The sequence below is a fragment of the Propithecus coquereli genome, unplaced genomic scaffold (assembly GCF_000956105.1).
Source record: "Propithecus coquereli isolate 6110/MARCELLA unplaced genomic scaffold, Pcoq_1.0 Scaffold69, whole genome shotgun sequence".
Taxonomy (NCBI): Eukaryota; Metazoa; Chordata; class Mammalia; order Primates; family Indriidae; genus Propithecus; species Propithecus coquereli.
The window spans coordinates 2,407,661-2,427,076 of record NW_012152951.1 but is presented as its reverse complement, the minus strand read 5'-3'; the positions used below and the strand labels follow the sequence as shown (position 1 = coordinate 2,427,076).

Sequence of the window (19,416 nt, the reverse complement as noted above, 5' to 3'; positions counted from 1 at the left end):
TATTGTGTATAGAATGTTGTAAGGACAATTCTCAAACACAGCTCTTGGTGTGCATCTCTGATAATTTCCTTAGGATAAATTCCTAGAAATAAGAATTCTGGGTCCCAGTGTACAATTTTAAAGTTTTGCTACACATATTGTCAAACTGCTACCACCTTTCTGGAAATTTATATGCCCTACAGTGATGCATAAAAATGTTTATCTCATGTTACTCCTCTTGCACTTAAATACTGCCTTAAAAAATATCTGCACATTTCTCATTGTTACGCACAGCTTATTTTTGCTTTGATTTGTATATTTTTGATTACTAGTGAGACTTTGACTCCTTCATGTTTCCTCCCTGTGAGTTTATGTGCGCTGCCCATATTTCTATCTTGAGTTTTCACCTTTTGAAAAAAATTAGACTCACAAGGGCCCTTAATACTGTTGTATTTTTACTAATGCTTTGCTGCTAGTTTACAAGTCTTTCCAATCAACCACAACAGCAGGGGCATTCATTGTTCTTCCTCCTGCAATTTCACAAGCTAAGAAAATCAATTAGAAAAATCTGGGCAGAGGGAAACATTGCAGCTAGAAAGATGACATCGGGTCTACCCCCAAACGGGCGAGGGCACCCGGGAATGCCTCTTCTCGCAGCTCACGTTCTATCAGGAAGTTGTCCAGAAGCAGAAAGTTTAGAGCTTGCTCTGTGGCCTCTCAGATTGAAATGCAAAGTCTGTTTCCTCATGAACTGGGGACTTTTTGTTTTGTTTTGATCTTGGCTTTTTTATACAGTCCCTGTCCCAGTGGTCTTGGGAGCTCAACAGGGAAGCTGGAAGGAGATGAAGCAGAGGTGACTGTAGACTCCTCTCCCACAATCCATTTGAGAATCTACTGCATCTTCACACACCTTTTGTTGGGCGGCATCCTGGCGCTGGCGGCCCTCTTCGTAAGCACAAAACCTCGGCTTGGATTTATTTTCATTTCCCTATATATCACAGTGGAGGAGAAGGAAAGCTGCCTCTCACAGATGTTAAACAATTGGTTGTTTAATGACTCTGCCACAGCAGTTTCCACACTGGTCGTGTGTGCACATTTACACAACTTCTTTGGCATTAAAGTCGCTTAGGAGAATGCTTGGATAGGAGCAGATTTTCTGCAGTGACAAAAAACATACTTATTTTTTTTTTTTTTTCCCCTCTCATCGTTTCACAGCTCTTGACTACCAGCCCCTGGCAGAAGTCACCATTTCTTTGGCGAAGAAATGCTACTTTCCAAAATCCTTTGGCAGAATCTCTAGAGATGTGTTTTTCTGCTGCTTCCTAATTTAGAAACAGTCTTCAAAGAAAAAAAAAAAAAATCTGACAAATTAATGTGAGAAGAAACGAGCTCTGATTTAATTTTGCATTTCTTTCATGAAAAGTTTTGGAGTTTATCATCTATAACCAATAAAAACTGGATAAGAAATTTTTGGGGAAAAAAAGTAAACGAAAATATGTCCACCCCTCATTCTAGTCAAGCAGCAACATGTGATACAAATTCAAGATTTTATTAAAATCATTTGTAAGTTAAATTAACATAATATCTTGGTGGTGAAAGGCGGCTTTTAATAAAGCAAAATAATGTGAATAAACAGAAAGAGTGAAAAGTGTTACCTGTGACATTTAAATGGTTACATGATTTTAATTATTCTTTTGATAATAAGCAACCTTGTGATGTCTATTCAAGGAACTGAAACCTGTGCCTACTATGGAATTTGCAGTTGAATAAGAGCTTTGTTCCCTGCCTTGGGCAATTTTAAAGAAACAAATGGAAAAGGTTTTAAGACCTTATAACAATCTACCACCTACCAAAAAGAATCTAAAAGGTAAGGTGGAAAGTACTAGAACAACAGAGTGAAAAGAGAAAAAGAAAGGCCACACTATTGTGTTTACTTGAGACACAGAGCAAGAGAGGACAGTGTTGGTGACAGGAGAGGCCGGAAGTCCAACTGATGCCAGCTCCTTATTTGTTCTTGGCTGTCAGGGGTTTCCGGCTGATCTTTTTGGATTTGTCATTGTTCTTCTTTGGAGGTTCTGGGTTTGCCTGCATGTGTCTGCCATAGAGGCTGAAAAGAGAGAGAGGAAACCATGAGATCTGTTTTACTAATACAACATACTCTTCTACTGGTAGAGTTTTCAACATGAGATTCATTTCCAGAAATAGACAGTAAGCCAAAGAACGCCAAAAGATCACTTCTGCTTTCTCTGGGTCACAATCTGTGTTTGCGACTGTGAAATTCTCTTGCGCACGCGCATGCGCACCAAGCCATGACATCTGGTCATGGACAAGTTTCCTGGGCTTTCACACCCACTGGGAGGACCGGTGATGCTCAGTCCAGCCGTTCCGGACTGCGGTTCAAAAGGTGGCGAGTGTTCAAGTCGACAATGACAGAAATTGGGTTGCACGGAAGAGACAGAGCGTCCACTTAGTGGGAAGTGAGCACACGCTTGGCCGGAAAGCCCGGGGGCTGGCTGATGTGACAAAGAGCAATGGAGCCCGCGACGGCGCTGGCTGCTCACGCGTGATGGATAGCGCAGGGACGGCGACCACACATCAATGCCGCGTTAATAAGTACCGCTGATTAAACGCTGACAGCGCCCTACGATCACGGCGGCTGGCAGTCACCGCGCAGCGAAGCTGCCTCCATGGCTGAGAGGATTCAGCGGAACAGCAGAAGGTAATTAATCGATAATTTATGAGTAACTCTGATTAAACTAAATTAAAAGCCACCCTAAAATAAATAGAGCTCATCCTTAACTCCTCTTATGGCTGTAACTGTGTCTCCAAGAGAACCCTGGGGGCAGGTCTCAGCTCCTCCAGCGAAAGGAACCACGCGACTCTGCTTTCTGCGGTGGCCTTGAGCCAACTGGAAGAGCACGACACAGAGCGTGACCGCCCCGTACGAGGTGGCCCAAGTTCCAATGTCCACTGTAGGAACTGACATCCTGTCTTGATGCTGGCACCCGGTGGCCACGCACGGTGCGGCAGTATTTAGCTCTCTAGGGAGAGCATCTCGTGTCCTATGTCCCAGACACGTAACACGAGAGTCTGCAAACTGGCTTTCGACTGCTGTGGGAATTAGTTTTGAGCTTTTGCTCCTGGAATGGAGAGCGAGGCCCCTTCCTGCCCACCCAGCAGTGTCTTCCCTGGAGCCACAGAAGAAACATCTCCTTCCCCAAGAGAACCCGCTCCCAGGAAAGTCCCCTCTCCCACACTCTGCAGGTCCCCCTGAAGACTAGGCCGGGGATACCTGGGGGCCCTGAACCCCAGGTAAAGAGCCCCTGGTTTGGACAGAAAGGAAAGTTCAGTGTGTCCAACCTTACCTCTGTGGCTGCCCCAACTCCCAGTGACATCCATGTCCTAATCCTCGAAACCTGTGACTATGTTACCTTACATGGCAGAAGGGACTCTGCGGGTGTAATTAAGGATCTTAGGATGGGGACATCACCCTGTATTATCCAGGGGGCCCAACCTGTGTTCCTCCTTCCCAGCCGCTCTCCCAGATACACCCAACAGGTAGAAGAAACCCGAGCCCAAGCGGATCCATCCACTCCATGCCTCGCCTTTGCCGACGCACTCTGAAACACACTTGTTCCTCTCCCAGCCCCTGCACTCCTCTTCCTCCTAGGATGGCGGTTTACGGACACTCGGGGGGTTAACACTGCAGATGATGAACCCCGGAGGCCTCTGGTCTCCAAGCGCCTTTCACCTACAGGAAGCCGCGGTCTCACTCTGTTCTGGGCCTTCGCACGGGCCCCTAGGGCCTCAGTGTCTTCAGTTACACGGCTTTCCTACAGCCTTTATCTCTTTCCTCTATTTTCCAACCCCTTATCCCCACGAAGGAAGAAATATATACATGTTCCTACTCACGGACAACATCGAACTTTAAAAATCTGCAGAGATCGGACCCCACAGTCCATGCACATGGAAACCCGGCGATACCCGGGTGCCAGGAAAGGGTCTTGGTGAGCACAGGAGGTGAGAGGAGGGGGAGAGAAGCAGGAATCGAAAGGAATTGATCAGGGTCTGCTTGTGTCATGTCCCGAACAGCGTAAGGGCCGAGGGGGGAAGGGAGGGCTTCTCCGAGGGGTGGGTGTTCAGCCGGCTCTGGGGGCAACACCCAGGGAAGTTATCTTAGAAGTGGGGGGGCTACAGAACTACTTGGGACTCAGCGGGCTCCTCTCCTTTTCCAGAGGGAACTGGAATGTTCCAGTGTTTCAATTCCTGCCTTTTTAGATTCAGATTCCACTGTGTGTGCGCCTAACTTCCTGGGGCTACACAGCAAGTCCCTATGAAGAACCAGGAGTGAGATGGTGGCCCTGAACTTGATGTTCAGACTCTACTTTTGACACTTACTAGCTGTGTTGACTCTGGGCAAATGATTAGCAATTTTCACCTCCTCCTCCGAGCCTCAGTTTCTAGATCTGTAAAATAAGGATGCTGTTTTCTTCGTGGGGTGGCAGTGGCAGTTCAACAAGCCCGGCACCGCGGCAGGTCTACTGGAAGTGGCCAGCGAATGCTTGCTCAAAAATAGGACTGATGTGGGGTCATAGTCAGAGCAATTAAATAAAGATAATTACATGATTTCCTTACTTCTTTAGGGCTTTTTCCTCTGAAGGGTAACAGCGTCATTTTCTATCAATGCTAAATCCCCAAACGCCCCTGGAAAAAAGGTTTTCATCCTCTTTGAGGAAAGCAACTAAGGCAGAGCTAAATGCATCGCCCCACTTCCTCGGTGAGTCACTGGCAGAGCTGGAGGCCGCCGCCGTCCGCCGCACGATCCTTTAACTCCTCCGGCTGCTGTGGGCAGATGAGAGTCGGCGTTTTACTAAGCGGCCATTCCCACGTGGGGACCAGGCTGTGACAGAGCAGTGACAACAAGCATCGCAGGCTCCAAAATCTTGTGGCTCCACCAGTTAGTAGCCACGGGCCTCGATTTGGTGAGTAAGGGTGGGTAGGCGGAACAACAGCCCCCAAAGACGGCCACATCCTGATCCCCGGAACCCGTGACTGTGGCACTTTACACGGCAGAGGGGACTCTGCGGGTGTGATTCGGTGAAGGACTCTGAGCTGGGAAGACAATCCGGGATGATCTGGTGGCCCCGATGTCATCAAAAGGGTCTTAGAAGAATGAGGCTGTGAGCTGAGGGGTACAGGAGGCTTCTAGAAGCTGGCAACCTGTCCTTCCCTAGTCTCCAGAAAGACGCAAACGTACTGACACTGATTCCAGACTTCTGACCTCTAGAATTATAAGATAATAAATTTGTTTTGTTTTCGGGTACGAAGTTGGCGGTAATGTGTTACAGCAGCGACAGAGAACTAACAGAGTAAGTACGGGAACCTTCTCTAGGCCTGGCGGGGCAGCCTACTGGTGAGGATTCTGCTTAATTTCAGCAGGAAAAGCTGTCAAGTTTCTGGTGTAGCTGCTCAGTGAAAAGTAGGACCGAGTTTTGGGAAAGGCAAGGTACCCCAAAGGAAACATGGGTGCTGTTTCTACCAGAAGCAGCAAACGCAGGTGTGCAAACTGTGGCCTCTCTACTGTGAACTGGACCATCTATCTCTGTCCCCCCATTCTCTGAAGCTAATGCTCATGGCCCGTGTTTTGCTTGTACCTGGATTTAATTCATAACAGTGACCGAGTAGAAGACGCTTTATTACTTGCAGTTCCTGAGAGCGGGGAGCACAGCACACCACGCAGGGCCACGTGCGGAAGCGCCAGGATCGCTCAGGACTTCTGTCCTCCCCACCACTCAATTTCCTCCTCTTGTGACTCCTGTATTTTTCCCTTGGGGCTTTGGCGAACACAGCTTCTCCTGCTCGGCCTGTTCCTTCCCATCACCTCCTGCACCTGGGAAAACCTGACCATCCCTCCCTCAGGCCCTGGCGCTACCGCTGCCTCCCAGACAGCACATGCCCGCGGCGCCACCATCGCTGCCACAGCTCTCTGCGCCGGGGCACCTGTCTGGCCTTGCATGGGGGACTGATTCCTGGAGAACGGTCCCTGGGCTTCATGCTCACCTCCGCATTCCACACCCTGCTCGGTCCTGGATGACGTGTGGCCTTAGGAATATCACTAACGTGCCACAGTCTGGGGTCCCCCTCTGCAAAATGAGGATGAAAATGTCCAGCCACCCTGGAGGGCTTGGGAGGAGGATTAAATGAGACGTGGAAACACTCCTCTGTCTGTGGGTACACAGTAGGTGTTGGAGAATGGCAGCTGCTGCCTCTAACCTCTCACAAAGCTCCGTGACTCAGCCTACCTGGCCAGTTCCTTCTGCTCCTCGCAAGCTGCCACCACGCCCGGAGTGCAGCCTGGAACCCGCAGTGCCACCCTGTGCCTTTGGGGCAGCTCCCCTCTTGGGGAGGGTCTCAGTGAGCACTGCTGCCTGGCTACGCCAGCTCGAGAGTGTGATAAAGGCAGCCTGGCTCAAGGTCACCCCTGGGGCTGCAGCAGCCGGTGGCAGAATGCTCAGTCCAGAAAGTGGAGGGGACCCTCTGGCACAGAGTCATTCTCCCCACTGACATCTGGCTTGTAGGTGATAATTGGGAGATGATTAAAGAGTGGGGAAAAAGCCAACAAACAGCACTCCAAAGTGACACGAGAGGATCAATTGCTCTCGGGAGTCTGATGAACAGGCTTCTGTCACCGAAGACAGTTTCAAAGACGAGATGCCTGGGATGCTCTCAGCTGCGGGAGGTGAGCACGCCGGCCTGCCTGTGCTCCTGGGGGCTCTCTAGCTCATCCGTGGAGTCCAAAGGCGAAACTGGGAGTGGGCCCTGCCTGCGGTGGCTGCCTGAAGAGCCCCTTCCAAAGACCATCTCTGGAGGAATCATTAAGAAATGATTCTGCGGCCTGCCCGGGTCACCAAGCTGGTGACTTCGGAGGCGTGTTGTTGAAGTACCCTGCAGACTGGTTAATTTAAGCCCCACGCAACTGACCACCACTCCCTGTTGACAGCTAAGATCGCACGGCCAAAAAATTCCAGCCCACCACACTCTGAATAAGTTTTGCAACACCTTTTTTCATTAAGCAGCATGATATGCATGACTTTCTATTACTGACAGGTGAATTTCATTTAACATGGGCATCTTCAGGTTTGCAAAAATGCTCGAGTCTTATCATTTCAGTTGGAGCCAAGGATCTCACAGCCCTTCGTTGCTGCAGCGGTGGAGATCCCCTCCCCTGCCGGGCCCATCCCACTCCTTGAAAATTTCCTGCCTTGGCTAATGGGGATATTGGACACTATCCTGGCTCTTGTTCTCTCTCTGGACACCTCTTTGGTCCTGGTGTCTGTGCTTTTATCTCTTTGTATCCTCTTCCTTAGAAAGATCATCTAATTTTATAGCTTTAATGATTATCTCAGAGTGGCAGCTCTCCAAGTCACCACCCGCTTCAGCCCAGTTGGACACTCGGCTATCAGTCCTCCCCGCAAAGCAGATAAGGGCCTCTACACCTCCTTCCCCAGTCTATCCCTCTGCATCTCCAGACCGTTAGGGTCAAACGTTGAAGTCGCTTTGACATCCGCCTCTTTGTCCAGTCGCCGTATTAATCAAATATGATAGCAGTTTCCCCTACAGTCGAAATTCTTAGCCTCGGACCACGGAAGTACCTGAAGCTCTTAAGTAAAGTTGTACGTGTATGTTTCAGCAGAAAAGGACCACAGCTTTCATCAGTTTCTCAAAGGTTCCTAACTTGATGGGTTAATCAGCTGCTTTATGGTGCTTGGTTTATTCTTATTTCCATTTTCCTCTCCACTTTATTCATTCTTTTTTTTTTCTACCCTAAATCACAGGCCCACATCACACGGCCGTTAGATTAGTGTAACGGTTCCCTTCTTGGCTTCCCTGATTCTGATACCTCTCTTCCTCCAACGTGTCTTACACATGACTGCCCGAGCAACCTGGTGCGTGCATGGAAAACAGCACCCAACGCCCCCTGGGTCGGGGACCCAGCCTGGTCTCCGGCACACAGCAGCTATAGCGCATGGCACTGGAGGCCTAACTTGCCCAACCTCATCTCTCTCCGTGCACTAACAGGCGCGTGTAACCTAAGACCGGGCTGGAGATGGGCAGCATGGAGTGTAGAAAAGACAGGAACAGTGCGAGTTCTGCCACCTAAGAGCTGAGTGACCGCCGAGTCCTGTGCCTTTCCAGAACCTTTGCTACCTTATCTGGAAATTGGGACTATCTGCACAGGGACTGCAGACTTATCTTCTTTTGTAGTCTATACACTCAAGGCACTGCTAGAAACACATTGTGTGCTATGTAAATATTGTGTTTCAGAATGCCAGGTACATGAGAGGTACAATATGCTGTTCTTAAGTCATTTGCTCATGTCATATGCATCCCTACTGTTGTTTTGGGTGTTTCCATGGAAAGTTCTTAGACAGACCAAGAAAAGAACCAATTTTAAAATCTAAGGAGACGGTCAGTGAAAATAATGGAAAGAAATAATTTTGCTTATAATCTGTAATCTTCTGGGAGGAGGCTAAATTTAAAGTCTCCGCAAATAAATCTGTGGACAACGTGTGAAGCCTAGATTATTAATAAGCACTTGCCATATCTTTATTTATCCTATCTAGCAGCTCTGAGGGGCTGGTGACAGAACCTTAGCACATAAATTGCTGAGTCTTAAAGAAAAGAAAACGAACAGTTGCCCCTATTCCTATGAGAAGTCTCATTAATTCAAAATGCAATGATTTTCTTTTTTTTTGAGATCAAACCTCCAAGAGATGGTTCCACGCAACTCACTGATGGCAGTAAGTGTCTGTCACGTTCTTCTCTGTTATAACCCTCACTGCTTTCTGTGCCCAACACACAGTGGGGAAAAAGAAAAAAAAAAATAAACGTGCACGTGCAAACGGCACCTATATAAATATCCAAAAGGAATGTGTAGCTGGTTTTAGATAGATATCAAGCTACATACGAATATAAAATATAAGGCAGGTTTAAAAACACCCCATACAAACTGGACACCGTCTGCCCCACTGGAGGGGAGAAATGCGCATTCTAGCCCAGCAAAACTAACAGTATTGTGCACAAAAGATGCTCATTAAACCTCATCATCCTGTCTACTCTAATGATGCTTTTACTTAATAAAAATTCTCTGAGCAGTTGCAAGGATATTAGGCAAGGTCTTTGGTTATGTATCAGAGGTCCAAGCTGTCACCAGCAAGCATGCAGTTCAGGAGGTACGTTCCCTGGGGACGGAGCTTTCACGGAATATATGCAGAGAAAAATCGATATCTGCAACTTGCTTCCTTGCTTAAGCATTTAAGAAAATAGGTAATCCTTTTAAATTAAACGGCAAAGTGCTAAATGTTGCAATTTCCAGAATAAACTCAAAGGCAAAGGAAATTGGTCCAAGGGCACTGGTAAGTTTCCCGAACAAGCTGCTTCCCCGTTAGACTTCATACCTGGAGTCAATGTTTTTTATGAAGAGAAAGAATTCTTTCAGTACTTGGCATTTGTAATGATTAGAAAGAGACACCCAACCGTATATTTCTGTATGTGTTTATAATACACATGTGGATATTCTAAACTAACAAAGGAAGAGAGGAATTATTTCACATGGGCGATGTACCCCTTTCAAAAATTATTCTTCAAAAACACTAGTGTGAAAATCCATTAACTTGAATCTAGCTCTCAAAAGCTAAACAGTAATTATCTAATAGGCCTCTTAACACGGATAGCTGGATATTAATACTATACAATCACAAATTCTTACTTTAGTTCATATCGCATAACCCACTTTAAATTTCAAACCCTGCCCATACAGAATTGGCTGAAGAGATTAGGACAGTCAGGGCGAGAGAGAGGCACTCCCTCCCCCAACACTTGAACTTAAGAGAAGTAATATTGCCCTTGCGTGTTAAATGATAAAACCAACACAAAATGGATCAAAGCAGGAACATTAAAAGTCACCCAAAATGACATCAGCCTATCTTCCAGAACAGCAAGACTCGACTATAACCAGACCAAGGGTATTAACTAAGCTGGAGAGAGAAGCCACCCATCGGAAGGGTGTGGTCAGGACAGGAAAGAGAAGGGTAAATGCAGGAGGTGGGCGCCAAGCACCCTCCAGGGAAAGCCAGTGGGGCCCAGCAAGCTGTGGGTCCCGCGGACGCCCTGGCAGGACCACGTCCCTACAAGAAAGCACAGAGAGCGAATCTGGCAGTATCCGCCCTGCACGGCCCAGCAAGCGGATCCTCCACGTTCCTGATGCCCGGTGCTTGCCCATGTCTGATGTTTGTCCTTGCTACTCTCTCTGCCTGGAATGTTATTCTCCCAGAGACAGGTGTTGTTGCAACCCCCATTTTACAGGTGAGAAAACAGAGGCACAGACAGCTTCAATACCTTGATGAGAATGCAGGCATTTGGACCGCAGAGCCCAGGTGTGCTGCCCTGGTGACAGTGTCAACACGACTCTCAACTCAGTCTTTGGCGTGTCAGGTGACCCACCACCTATGGGAACTGGGTCACTCGTGAGTGTGTGGCCAGTGAGAGAAAGAGGCCTGGGACTGTAGCTCAGATTGTTGGGGGGAGAAAAGTCCTTTCTTTCCCGTTTTACTTGAATTAGAGTCGCTACGAGCCCAGTTCTGCCAGCATCCCAGCCTGGCACCGTGTGAAGAGAGCTGCCCGGGAGGGAAACTGGCGAAGACACGGCGGAACTGAAAGATGGAGAGAGAACGGGCCCAATGACACCGACCGGGCTCCCAGGCCCGAAGCCCACTGTATCGCTGGCTTAGTAGAAAATTATCAAATAACACCCGCTCCCTTTTAGGCCTTGTGTTCCCTGAAATCAAAGGAATGCTGAATCCTGACACAACGTCACTCTGGCCTTCCTCAAAGGCCACGCTAGTGTTGACTATTCGTTTCCCCGTCCCACCATTTGTCTCAATATATTTTGTGTATTCGATTACTATTGGTTTCCTGCCTCCCCTGATAGAAGATTTGTTCCTAGAAGGCTGGAACCTTGTCTGTCTTGTTCAGAGTCCTCTGTGCCTGGTATGCCATAGACACCCTATAAATGTTTGTTGATTGACTGAATGAAAGTGCGTATCCCTGCACTTAACCAGGATGCGTTGAAAGTATCTGACTATGTGGATCCCAACTGGATCGTCAGTGCCACTGAGACAGGCGCTACGTCTAAATCCAGTGCCCGATGCCTGGTACACAACAGTCACCCAATAAACAGGGACTGATTGACAGACTGAATGAGTATCTGAGCCAAGGAGTATTTCCTGACGTTCTCAATTCCACGCTCATCAGGTGACTGTCCATCAGTTTCCATTTAGGGCTGTTCAGCGAGAGAACATGTGCTCTGCAACCCCCGCAAGTGTTCTTGTCCTTGGGGGCTCGTGTCCTCTGTAACGGAGTTCTGGTTCCTAACTCAGTTTCCCAGGTGTTTTCCTCCGTTTGCTGCAGGGTTTCTAAGGCCGAAAGGCTGAAGGCAGGACAGGCACAGGGTAAATGAGCCATAGTGTCACCTCCTGAGGCCTCTTGGAGCCAGGCCGTCGTCGTCCCCTTGCAGAGACCCTCTTTCCCAGTACCGTGACCAGGGGACTCCACTGAATCCCTTTGAGGTACAAGAGGCTTTTATTGAATACTAATCAGATGTGGTGTTAGTAAGAACGAGTTGAAAGACGGCTGTTAATAAAAGAAAATTCAGTTAAGATGAACATTATAAAAGCAGTGGGTGTTTCCCCCCACCTTTTTTTTCTTGAAAAACAAATTAAAAATGAGAATGAACTTTTATTACCACGGAAGGATGAGGGTCTCTCTGGCCACACTCGGGGTCCCCATGAGCAGCTCGGGGTTGCTCAGGAGCCCGGAAGCAGTGAAGCCCGTCGTCAGCGCAGCAGCGCTCGAGTCGAGCAAGCTGCATGTCAGCATCCGACACAGGAAGCTTCGGTGGCATTTCCTGTATGTTAGGTCCTTTAAGCCTCAAGTATCACATGAATGAAACCACACGGGGCACACGCATGTCCTGCGGCTCCAGATGTAGATGGCACTACACAGACGTGGTGTCCCGTAACTAGGAGTATTAGTAACCAAAAAGAGAAGCCTTTGCTTTTTCTTTCTTTCGCTTTTAAGGTAAACACAAATGGTAAAAGCACACAGTGAGGTATTACTAACACTAGTATTGTTATCCTTACTACCACTGTTACTGCTGTTCCTCAAAAGTATTGTTATCCTTACTACCACTGTTACTGCTGTTCCTCCTCCTCCTCCTCTTTGTGGCTAAGGAGGCACAAAGGGTGAAAACGTCCCTCCTTCTCAGTTTCTCTCAGCCCAGGTGACCTATTTGACCATGGCAGGTGATGTGCAGCCATGTCACTGGAAAGATGGACCTGTCATCAGGTGTAAGCACAGGCCTATCCTGTAAGTTTCAGAGTACAGGCGAAAGCTCACTGAATTGGGACCGAGAAAGCTTTGGAATTAATCCGTAAGTTGGGTGATCTGTGTTTCCCCAAACAGAAAATGGGGAGCTTGGATTTAAATAGCAGTGGTGGCTACCTAACACGCCTGCTGCCACTCCCCACCTCACATCGACGATGACGGGTGTCACATGCTGAGTGGGTGCTCTGTAAGGATGCACCCAGACCCAGAGCCCGTCGAAACAGAGCACTCCGGGCAATGGCTTCCACCTGGTCAGAGCTGGGCACCTGGCTGGAACTTATACACTTTACATATGAACCCTGTGTAGCATTTCACTTAATAGTCACTCATTTAACCCTTCACCAAATCACGTGCAATGGAACTTCATAGGGCTTGCAACCCCAAGGTTCATTCTGTGCCCTGGTTAGATCAGAGCGCCATGCTGGAGATTTTGGACAGCACTGTGTCATCTTCCCCTGCTCCATCATCCACGGATGTTCTGAGCTACACTCTCTCTGAAGTGGCAAACACCATCCCTGCTACACGGCGTATCAAGTTGATATGTGCTTTTCCAGCATCCAGATGCCAATCTTTGAACTCCTGACCAGTGACAGAGGGGTTGGTGGCAGGGGAGGGGCCCAGTCTTGTGGGCAAGGGAACGTGCTGCAGTGTGGAAAGAAACCAAGTGGTATTTGGGGACAAGTCAACAATTGCCACAGGAAAAACAGAGAAGACATCTAGGAGACCTTGACAGGAGACGAGTCTTTGAATTCCATCCTTTTTTTATTTTCTTTCCATAAAGCTCGTATTTCTGAGTTTTATGGAAAAAAATTCTGAAGAAAAAAAAGGGTTTAACATGTAAAAAATATTATACTTGTAGCTCCCTGGGTAGATTCAGCAGATTTAATAGTTGTGATACATTTCCTCCTAAGATTTTTTAAACGAGATTTTTTTAAGAGAGGCGGAGGAATTTATGGTCTGCAAATGCAAAAAAGGTTAAAAACTAAGACGTCTGTAGTCGAAGCAGGATATTTAAAAAGATCTATGAGAGGATTCCATGCATCAGCTAGGAATCTGGGTGGGGACCCCGGGAAGGCACCGCAAGGAGGATGTGACTCTCTCTGCACAAGAGCTTTAGCTGTTTGATGCCCCCAACGGGCCTTGTGGGCTCCAAGCAAAACTGTGGCCGTGGGCGAGGAGGGAAGAGCCAGAGCTTGTCATAACAGCCCCTTCCATCCAAGAATCCCGAGTGTTTCATCGAAGAATCTCACCCACAAAACACCCCTGGAAGGTGCGAGAGCGTTCTAAATACAGCTGGTGAGAGCGAGGTGGAAGTTAAAGTGTGGGGCGGAGATGCCAGAGGAGGTGTCCGCGAAGCACCGCCCGGGCCCAGTGTGACGACACCGCGGATGGAGGATCCCAAAGAAACGCACGCGCCATGGTTATTTTCAAGTATCAACAAACCATGTTCCGTAACAATCGACTCCTACTACCCTGACAATGTCCTCAGGGAAAAACATTCTTCCCTGCCTAACTATCACCCACGAAGATTTCGGTCCAACACATTTTCCCCCCAAAGGTAAAGCGAGCCCTGTCTTGTCTGGTAGTATTCGCTGCACTGAATACCTAGACTGAGTTAATCTCTCTCCTCCTGGGCTATTTTTAAAGTCTTGTTTTTAAACACATATTAGTACTTCCAATTTGCAGAGACTTGTTCCATATTTCACGTATCTCCACAGAATAGCACTATCCAAAATACAATTCGAGCCACAAATGTAACTTTACATTTTCTCGTGGCCGTATTAAAAACGTAAAAAGCAGCAGATGAAATTAATTTTAATCACATATTTTGTTCAACCCAATATATCCAAAATGGTATCATTTCAACATGTCATCAATTTAAAAATGATGAATGATCTATGTTATCTTTAATTTAATGATAAATAATTCAGTACATTTATATAAATGTAATTTTTTTTTAGATATCACGTCTTTGAACTCTGCTGGGTATTTTATAGTTACGGCGCATCTCAATCAGACGAGTCACAAGTCAAGAGCTCAAGAGTCACACGCAGTTAGTGGCCACCGTGCTACACACCACATACGGAGAATCTGAGCTGAGCCATCTTCTTGTACTTGACTGAAAGGCATTTTAAAGGTTGATGGACCCTTTCCTGGCATTCTGACCACTTGGTTACTTTTAATGTTTTAAAAAAAGGAAGTCTGTCTGGCTATCTAGGCAACTTCTACGTAAGTAGGAATACATACCCACTTATGGGTATATATACACCCACTTGTGTATTCCCATTTATGTAAAGGTTTCCCCAATATCCTTAATTGTTTGCAATAGTTATAAGCTTGGGAAGGTCTTTAGGCCAAAACAAGTAACTCTGGAAGCCCACGAACACTAGTTGGTTGGAGAAAAGTATGCTCAGTCCCTCTCTCCCCCCAAAGCAAGAAAACATAAAAGCAACTTCAAGAGCCAGGGGTCCTGAGAGCCCAGCTGGCCAGAGTGCATTATCCCCGAGGCCCTCATGAGGGGGCTGGAGAAGCAGCAGCTACAGGCCAGGGGTATTCGCGAGTCTGGCATCTTCCAGGCAGCCCAGACCTCCTCACCGGCTGTGCGCCTTCTCAAGTGGCCAGGGCCGAGTCTAGCCTCTGGCACTTCACGCTCCTCCGTCCTGTCTGGCTCTGACCTCTGGGCTGGACGCCAGGGAGGGTGGGCTGCAGGGGGGTGGTCTCCAGAACAGACTGCAGGGGGCCACAAGATGGGACATCACGATGAGGCTTCCATAAAGCAGAGAAGGAGGAGCTTAGAAGAGAGGGGACGAACATTCCATCTGCTGGTTGTATCAGGGTTAAGAGTATTTTTGAATTCCTCATTACGTGTTATTTTTTCCCCATAGAACTCGGAAATACACAACTGAAAACTAAAGGAAGGGCGAGATTCCAAGACTGTTGAGCGCCCATAGATTTCTTCCTCATTATTCTTTTGACAACGGTTGATGTGCTTCCAAATGCCACTTTGCTTCGTCCTCTGCAGGAAGGCAGTCCGTTACCACTGGCCTCTTTGCATTCCCTTGTTCGGTAGGTATCTCCCGTGTCACTGAAGGCTGCCATCTGCACCTCTGGCTGATATTGACAGTGAGCCCTTTTAAGTGGGGGACACTTTTATGGAGCTGACTTCTAAAATACACAACAAGCAAGGCTCGCACGACTCGTGAATATGGGCTGAAAGCAAACATTCTGGACAGACTTGATACCCAGCCTGCTTTGAGAAAGAGAGAGAGAGAAAATGAATACGGATGAATCTCGCTTTATGTTCAGCACCTGCGTGGAAGCTACAATGTACAGCAGACCGTTAGAAATGATTTTGAAACTCATTAGTAATTCTTGGCAGCTGGGTACCCTTGGACAAGTTACCTAACCTCTCTGAGAATGCTTTCTCATCTGCAAAATAGGACTGATAATAACAGTATGTAACTCATAGGGGTGTTGCGAGGACGAAATAACAGAGCGCTCAGCAGGTACCAAACAGGTGCTCAACACACCAAGGCAATTACGCGCTGTGCTCAGCACTGGGCTTGTCCATTCTGAAGCTGGGTGAAGCCACGGAGTTGCAAAATGCCTTATGGTTGCGTGCCCAAAGTTTTCCACAAAACACAGCTTCCTTTCCAAAGAGATATTTTTTAAAATGTTGTAATGTGTATGCTTGAGAAAAATAGCAAACGGCAGAGAACATAAGGAGGGGGCCTTGGATATAAAACTCCCAACAAGTTTAGTCACTTTCCGAGCTTGGTCTTCACTGAGTGTAACACAACCATGGTAGCCAATGACAGAGATGGTCATGGAGAGAATTCCCAGACGAAGGCTCTTTGGCTCTGTCCAGGGTCCTGAACGGGCAGCTCGCCAGGACCAACTGAAAACATGAATACAGGTACCGATCACATCTTCAGTCCTCCTCTCGCTGTAGTTCTCCCATGCACAGGCTAAGCTGTTCTCCAATCTATTCAGCTGGGAACCACATTACGTAAGAGTCAATAATCTTTATGGTAACTCTGCAGTGGAAATGTCATTTGTTGTAATGAACACTGATCATAAGTTAAGCCCCTAGCTCCTCTCTCTGTTGTTTTTCATTATACTGTTCCTTGCTCTGTTATATTTCAGGAGGACTGAGGGAATTCATCCAACCATGTTCGCTCATCAGCTCTTCGTTACTCAGATCACATTCTGCTAAGATGCAATAGGGCAATTTGCAAACACACGGATTCTTAAGGAAATGCATCAGACGCTGGTTATATGTTTCCTCTCCTGATGCCAGCGGGTAACCTTCCCCCCGCCCCTTCGCCCTGGTTATTTGTCCCCTTAATTTGCTATGTTTCTCTCTATTTATCTTCACTCAATTCACAGGATGGTTCTCCACGCCCAAATCCAAGAGAGTATTAACAACGTGTTTCTGGGTATTTTTTTTTTTTTTCCTTCAGTAATAACTCTTTGTTCAATTCAACACCCAGAATAATGTTTCCAAAATCGTTGTCGCCTCTCCTACAGCTCTCACTTGCAAACACCACTCTGCTTACATTACAGCTATTCCCCCTCTGGCTGCTTTAAAGGACACTAACTCCAAAAGGCACACCAGCGAGGCAAAGCTGGAACTCTTCCATTTTTTAAAAAAGCCAATATGAAAAATTCATTTTGCATGTTGTATATTAAGCATGAGAGTGGAATTTCCATATGTCTCTGTGCTTCCTGCTCCTGGAACTGCTTCTAAGTAGACTGTGAGTCCCCAGAGAGACCACCTCACCGCCACGCCTTAGCGGTCACTGACCAGCACGAAGGCTCGGGGACCGCATGGGTTCACGCCAAGCGCTCGCCCTTTGGCCGGTGGGCTCTGCCACTCTAACTGGGCGTGGGGCTCAGCACATCCCCATCTGACACTGGGTGTCGACAGTTTTCACTGGACTATTAGCTTTGATCCTGTTCGTCACCATGCCAGAGAATAAGATATTAAGGATAAGAAAACGACACCTGCAGGCACCACAGATCTGAGCTTGCCCCCGTGGTTGTTTTTAGGGCTGACTTGGCTGGGAAGGCACCCTTTTCAGGGAAATCTAGCTCAATGAACTGAAATGTATTCAGAAAGACACGCTGCAGTAATGCTATATTCTCTGCTACTATACTTTCCTCCTGATACACATCAGAGAAAAACTGAGAAGAAACTTTTATTAAAACGTCTACAGCTCTTTAAAACCGACGTTAAATCTTTTTCCCAGACATGACACGGTGCTTCTGGCGAGTGCGTAAGATTATCTATTGATGGATGTGACGATCGCATGTACTTTAAGAACACATGGAATGATCTCACGCCAGGCCATATTCCTTGGGAATTTGGGGTTTCAAGGAAAAATTACTGGGTTAGAGTCAGGGTCCTTGCAGGGATGGTGGGCACAGAATCAAGACCAGAAAAAAAAGAGTTCAAAATAAGGGCAAAAATAATGTTCATGCGGAGATGAGGAACAAGGAGTACAAAATAGGTAGACCAAGCTCCCCTGGACTTACGGGAAAGAATCATGCCCAGTAGGTAATTCACCAATATATCAATTTCAAATTCAGTAAAAAAAAATTCACAAAATTAGTAAATAAGCAAAAAGAATCTGAAAATTTTGGTGCATGTTAAATCAAGAAACAGCTAATTTTTGACAAGAACAACTCATACACACCAGAAACTGAAAAGAAAGCTCCCTTAGATGGTACAATAGACTTACCCCAAACTCAACAGGAATCACTGAGGAATGTATCACCATACAGAACCACAGAGGCAGAAATCGTTAACCTGTGTGAGGCCCACTTTACTCATCTGTACAATGGGCATCCCACCTGCTACCTAATAGACTGAGTATGAGGATTGAATGTCAGGTACTCAGTACCTTGCTGAAAATCATCTCTCTGGAGCACAATGTTCGCAATGATTACCAAAATGCTCTGGCTCAAAACACATCTATTATAAAGTACTAAGGAATGAAAAATGGATGGAAAGACACAGATGGAAGGATGTTTAAATAAAAACAGTATCACTTGAGAATATTCATGGAGTTTACAAAATGTTCTATGCCTTCTGCCGGCAACAAGTGTCAACCTGGCAGTACGTGAGACAGTCTACCTTGTTTCCAGGTGAAAGAGCTGATGATGCTATGGTTCCCCGTGAGTCTCCCCACTGTGATGGCGACACAAACAACCGCTGTGATTCACAGTGAACCAATCTAGGCACGCGCCAGGTTCTTGGCCCTTTCTCTTGGGAGAGGTAAGGCTTAATCTCATTCCAGACTTATATTAAAACAAAACAACACAACACAACAAAACAGAGGGAGCAGATCAACTGCTTTCCATCAGTATGTTGGCTGGTACCCGAAAGAAGCGTCTTATGTGTGTTCTTGAACAAGAGGTGACAGGACACCCCCTCTGCCCAAAGGTCGAGCAAACTAACTCTGGGAAGACTGCTGAGCCCAGATGTATGGACGCATGCACGTTTGTACATGTGCGGAATATGGACACTTCTTAGCTAGAATTACAGAGAAAAAGCAACGTTGGCAGTAATGTTAACTCTATCTCCCTTTTTAACTTAGACATTTCATTTTTCAAGCAAATAGAAACATTACAACTCACATAGACATTCAGAGAGGGCTGATACTAGAAGTACCCTATTTTGACATCACTTCTACTAGTATTTTGGTATATTTCTTTCAGGTTTTCATCCAAGGCACTTAAAAAAAGCCAAAAACCCAAAACCAGTAATAATCATAGTGTGCTGACAGGTGTATTATTTTAAATAAAAGTTAACAGCATCGGTATTAGCACACGATCATGACCATAGTTACTGACAGGTGACCTAGGAATCCACGCTGCATTTCATAATTTACGTGAACATTTCTCTGCTTTGGGAGAGACTGTTTCTAATATTCCCCTTTAACAGAATAGCAACTTGAGCGGTGTGGCTTTGGTCAAGTCATTTAACCT

General features: G+C 46.8%; 1 protein-coding gene across 1 annotated transcript in view; it reads right to left on the bottom strand.

The window, feature by feature from the left end:
* Positions 1-1,507: 1,507 nt before the first annotated feature.
* RSU1 (Ras suppressor protein 1) overlaps positions 1,508-19,416 on the bottom strand; it is a 182,585-nt gene continuing 164,676 nt past the window's right edge. Inside the window, exon 9 of the mRNA XM_012660931.1 lies at positions 1,508-2,086. Within this exon, the coding sequence (XP_012516385.1) occupies positions 1,984-2,086 (103 nt within the window). The 3' untranslated portion in view covers positions 1,508-1,983. The remainder of the gene's footprint in view (positions 2,087-19,416) is intronic.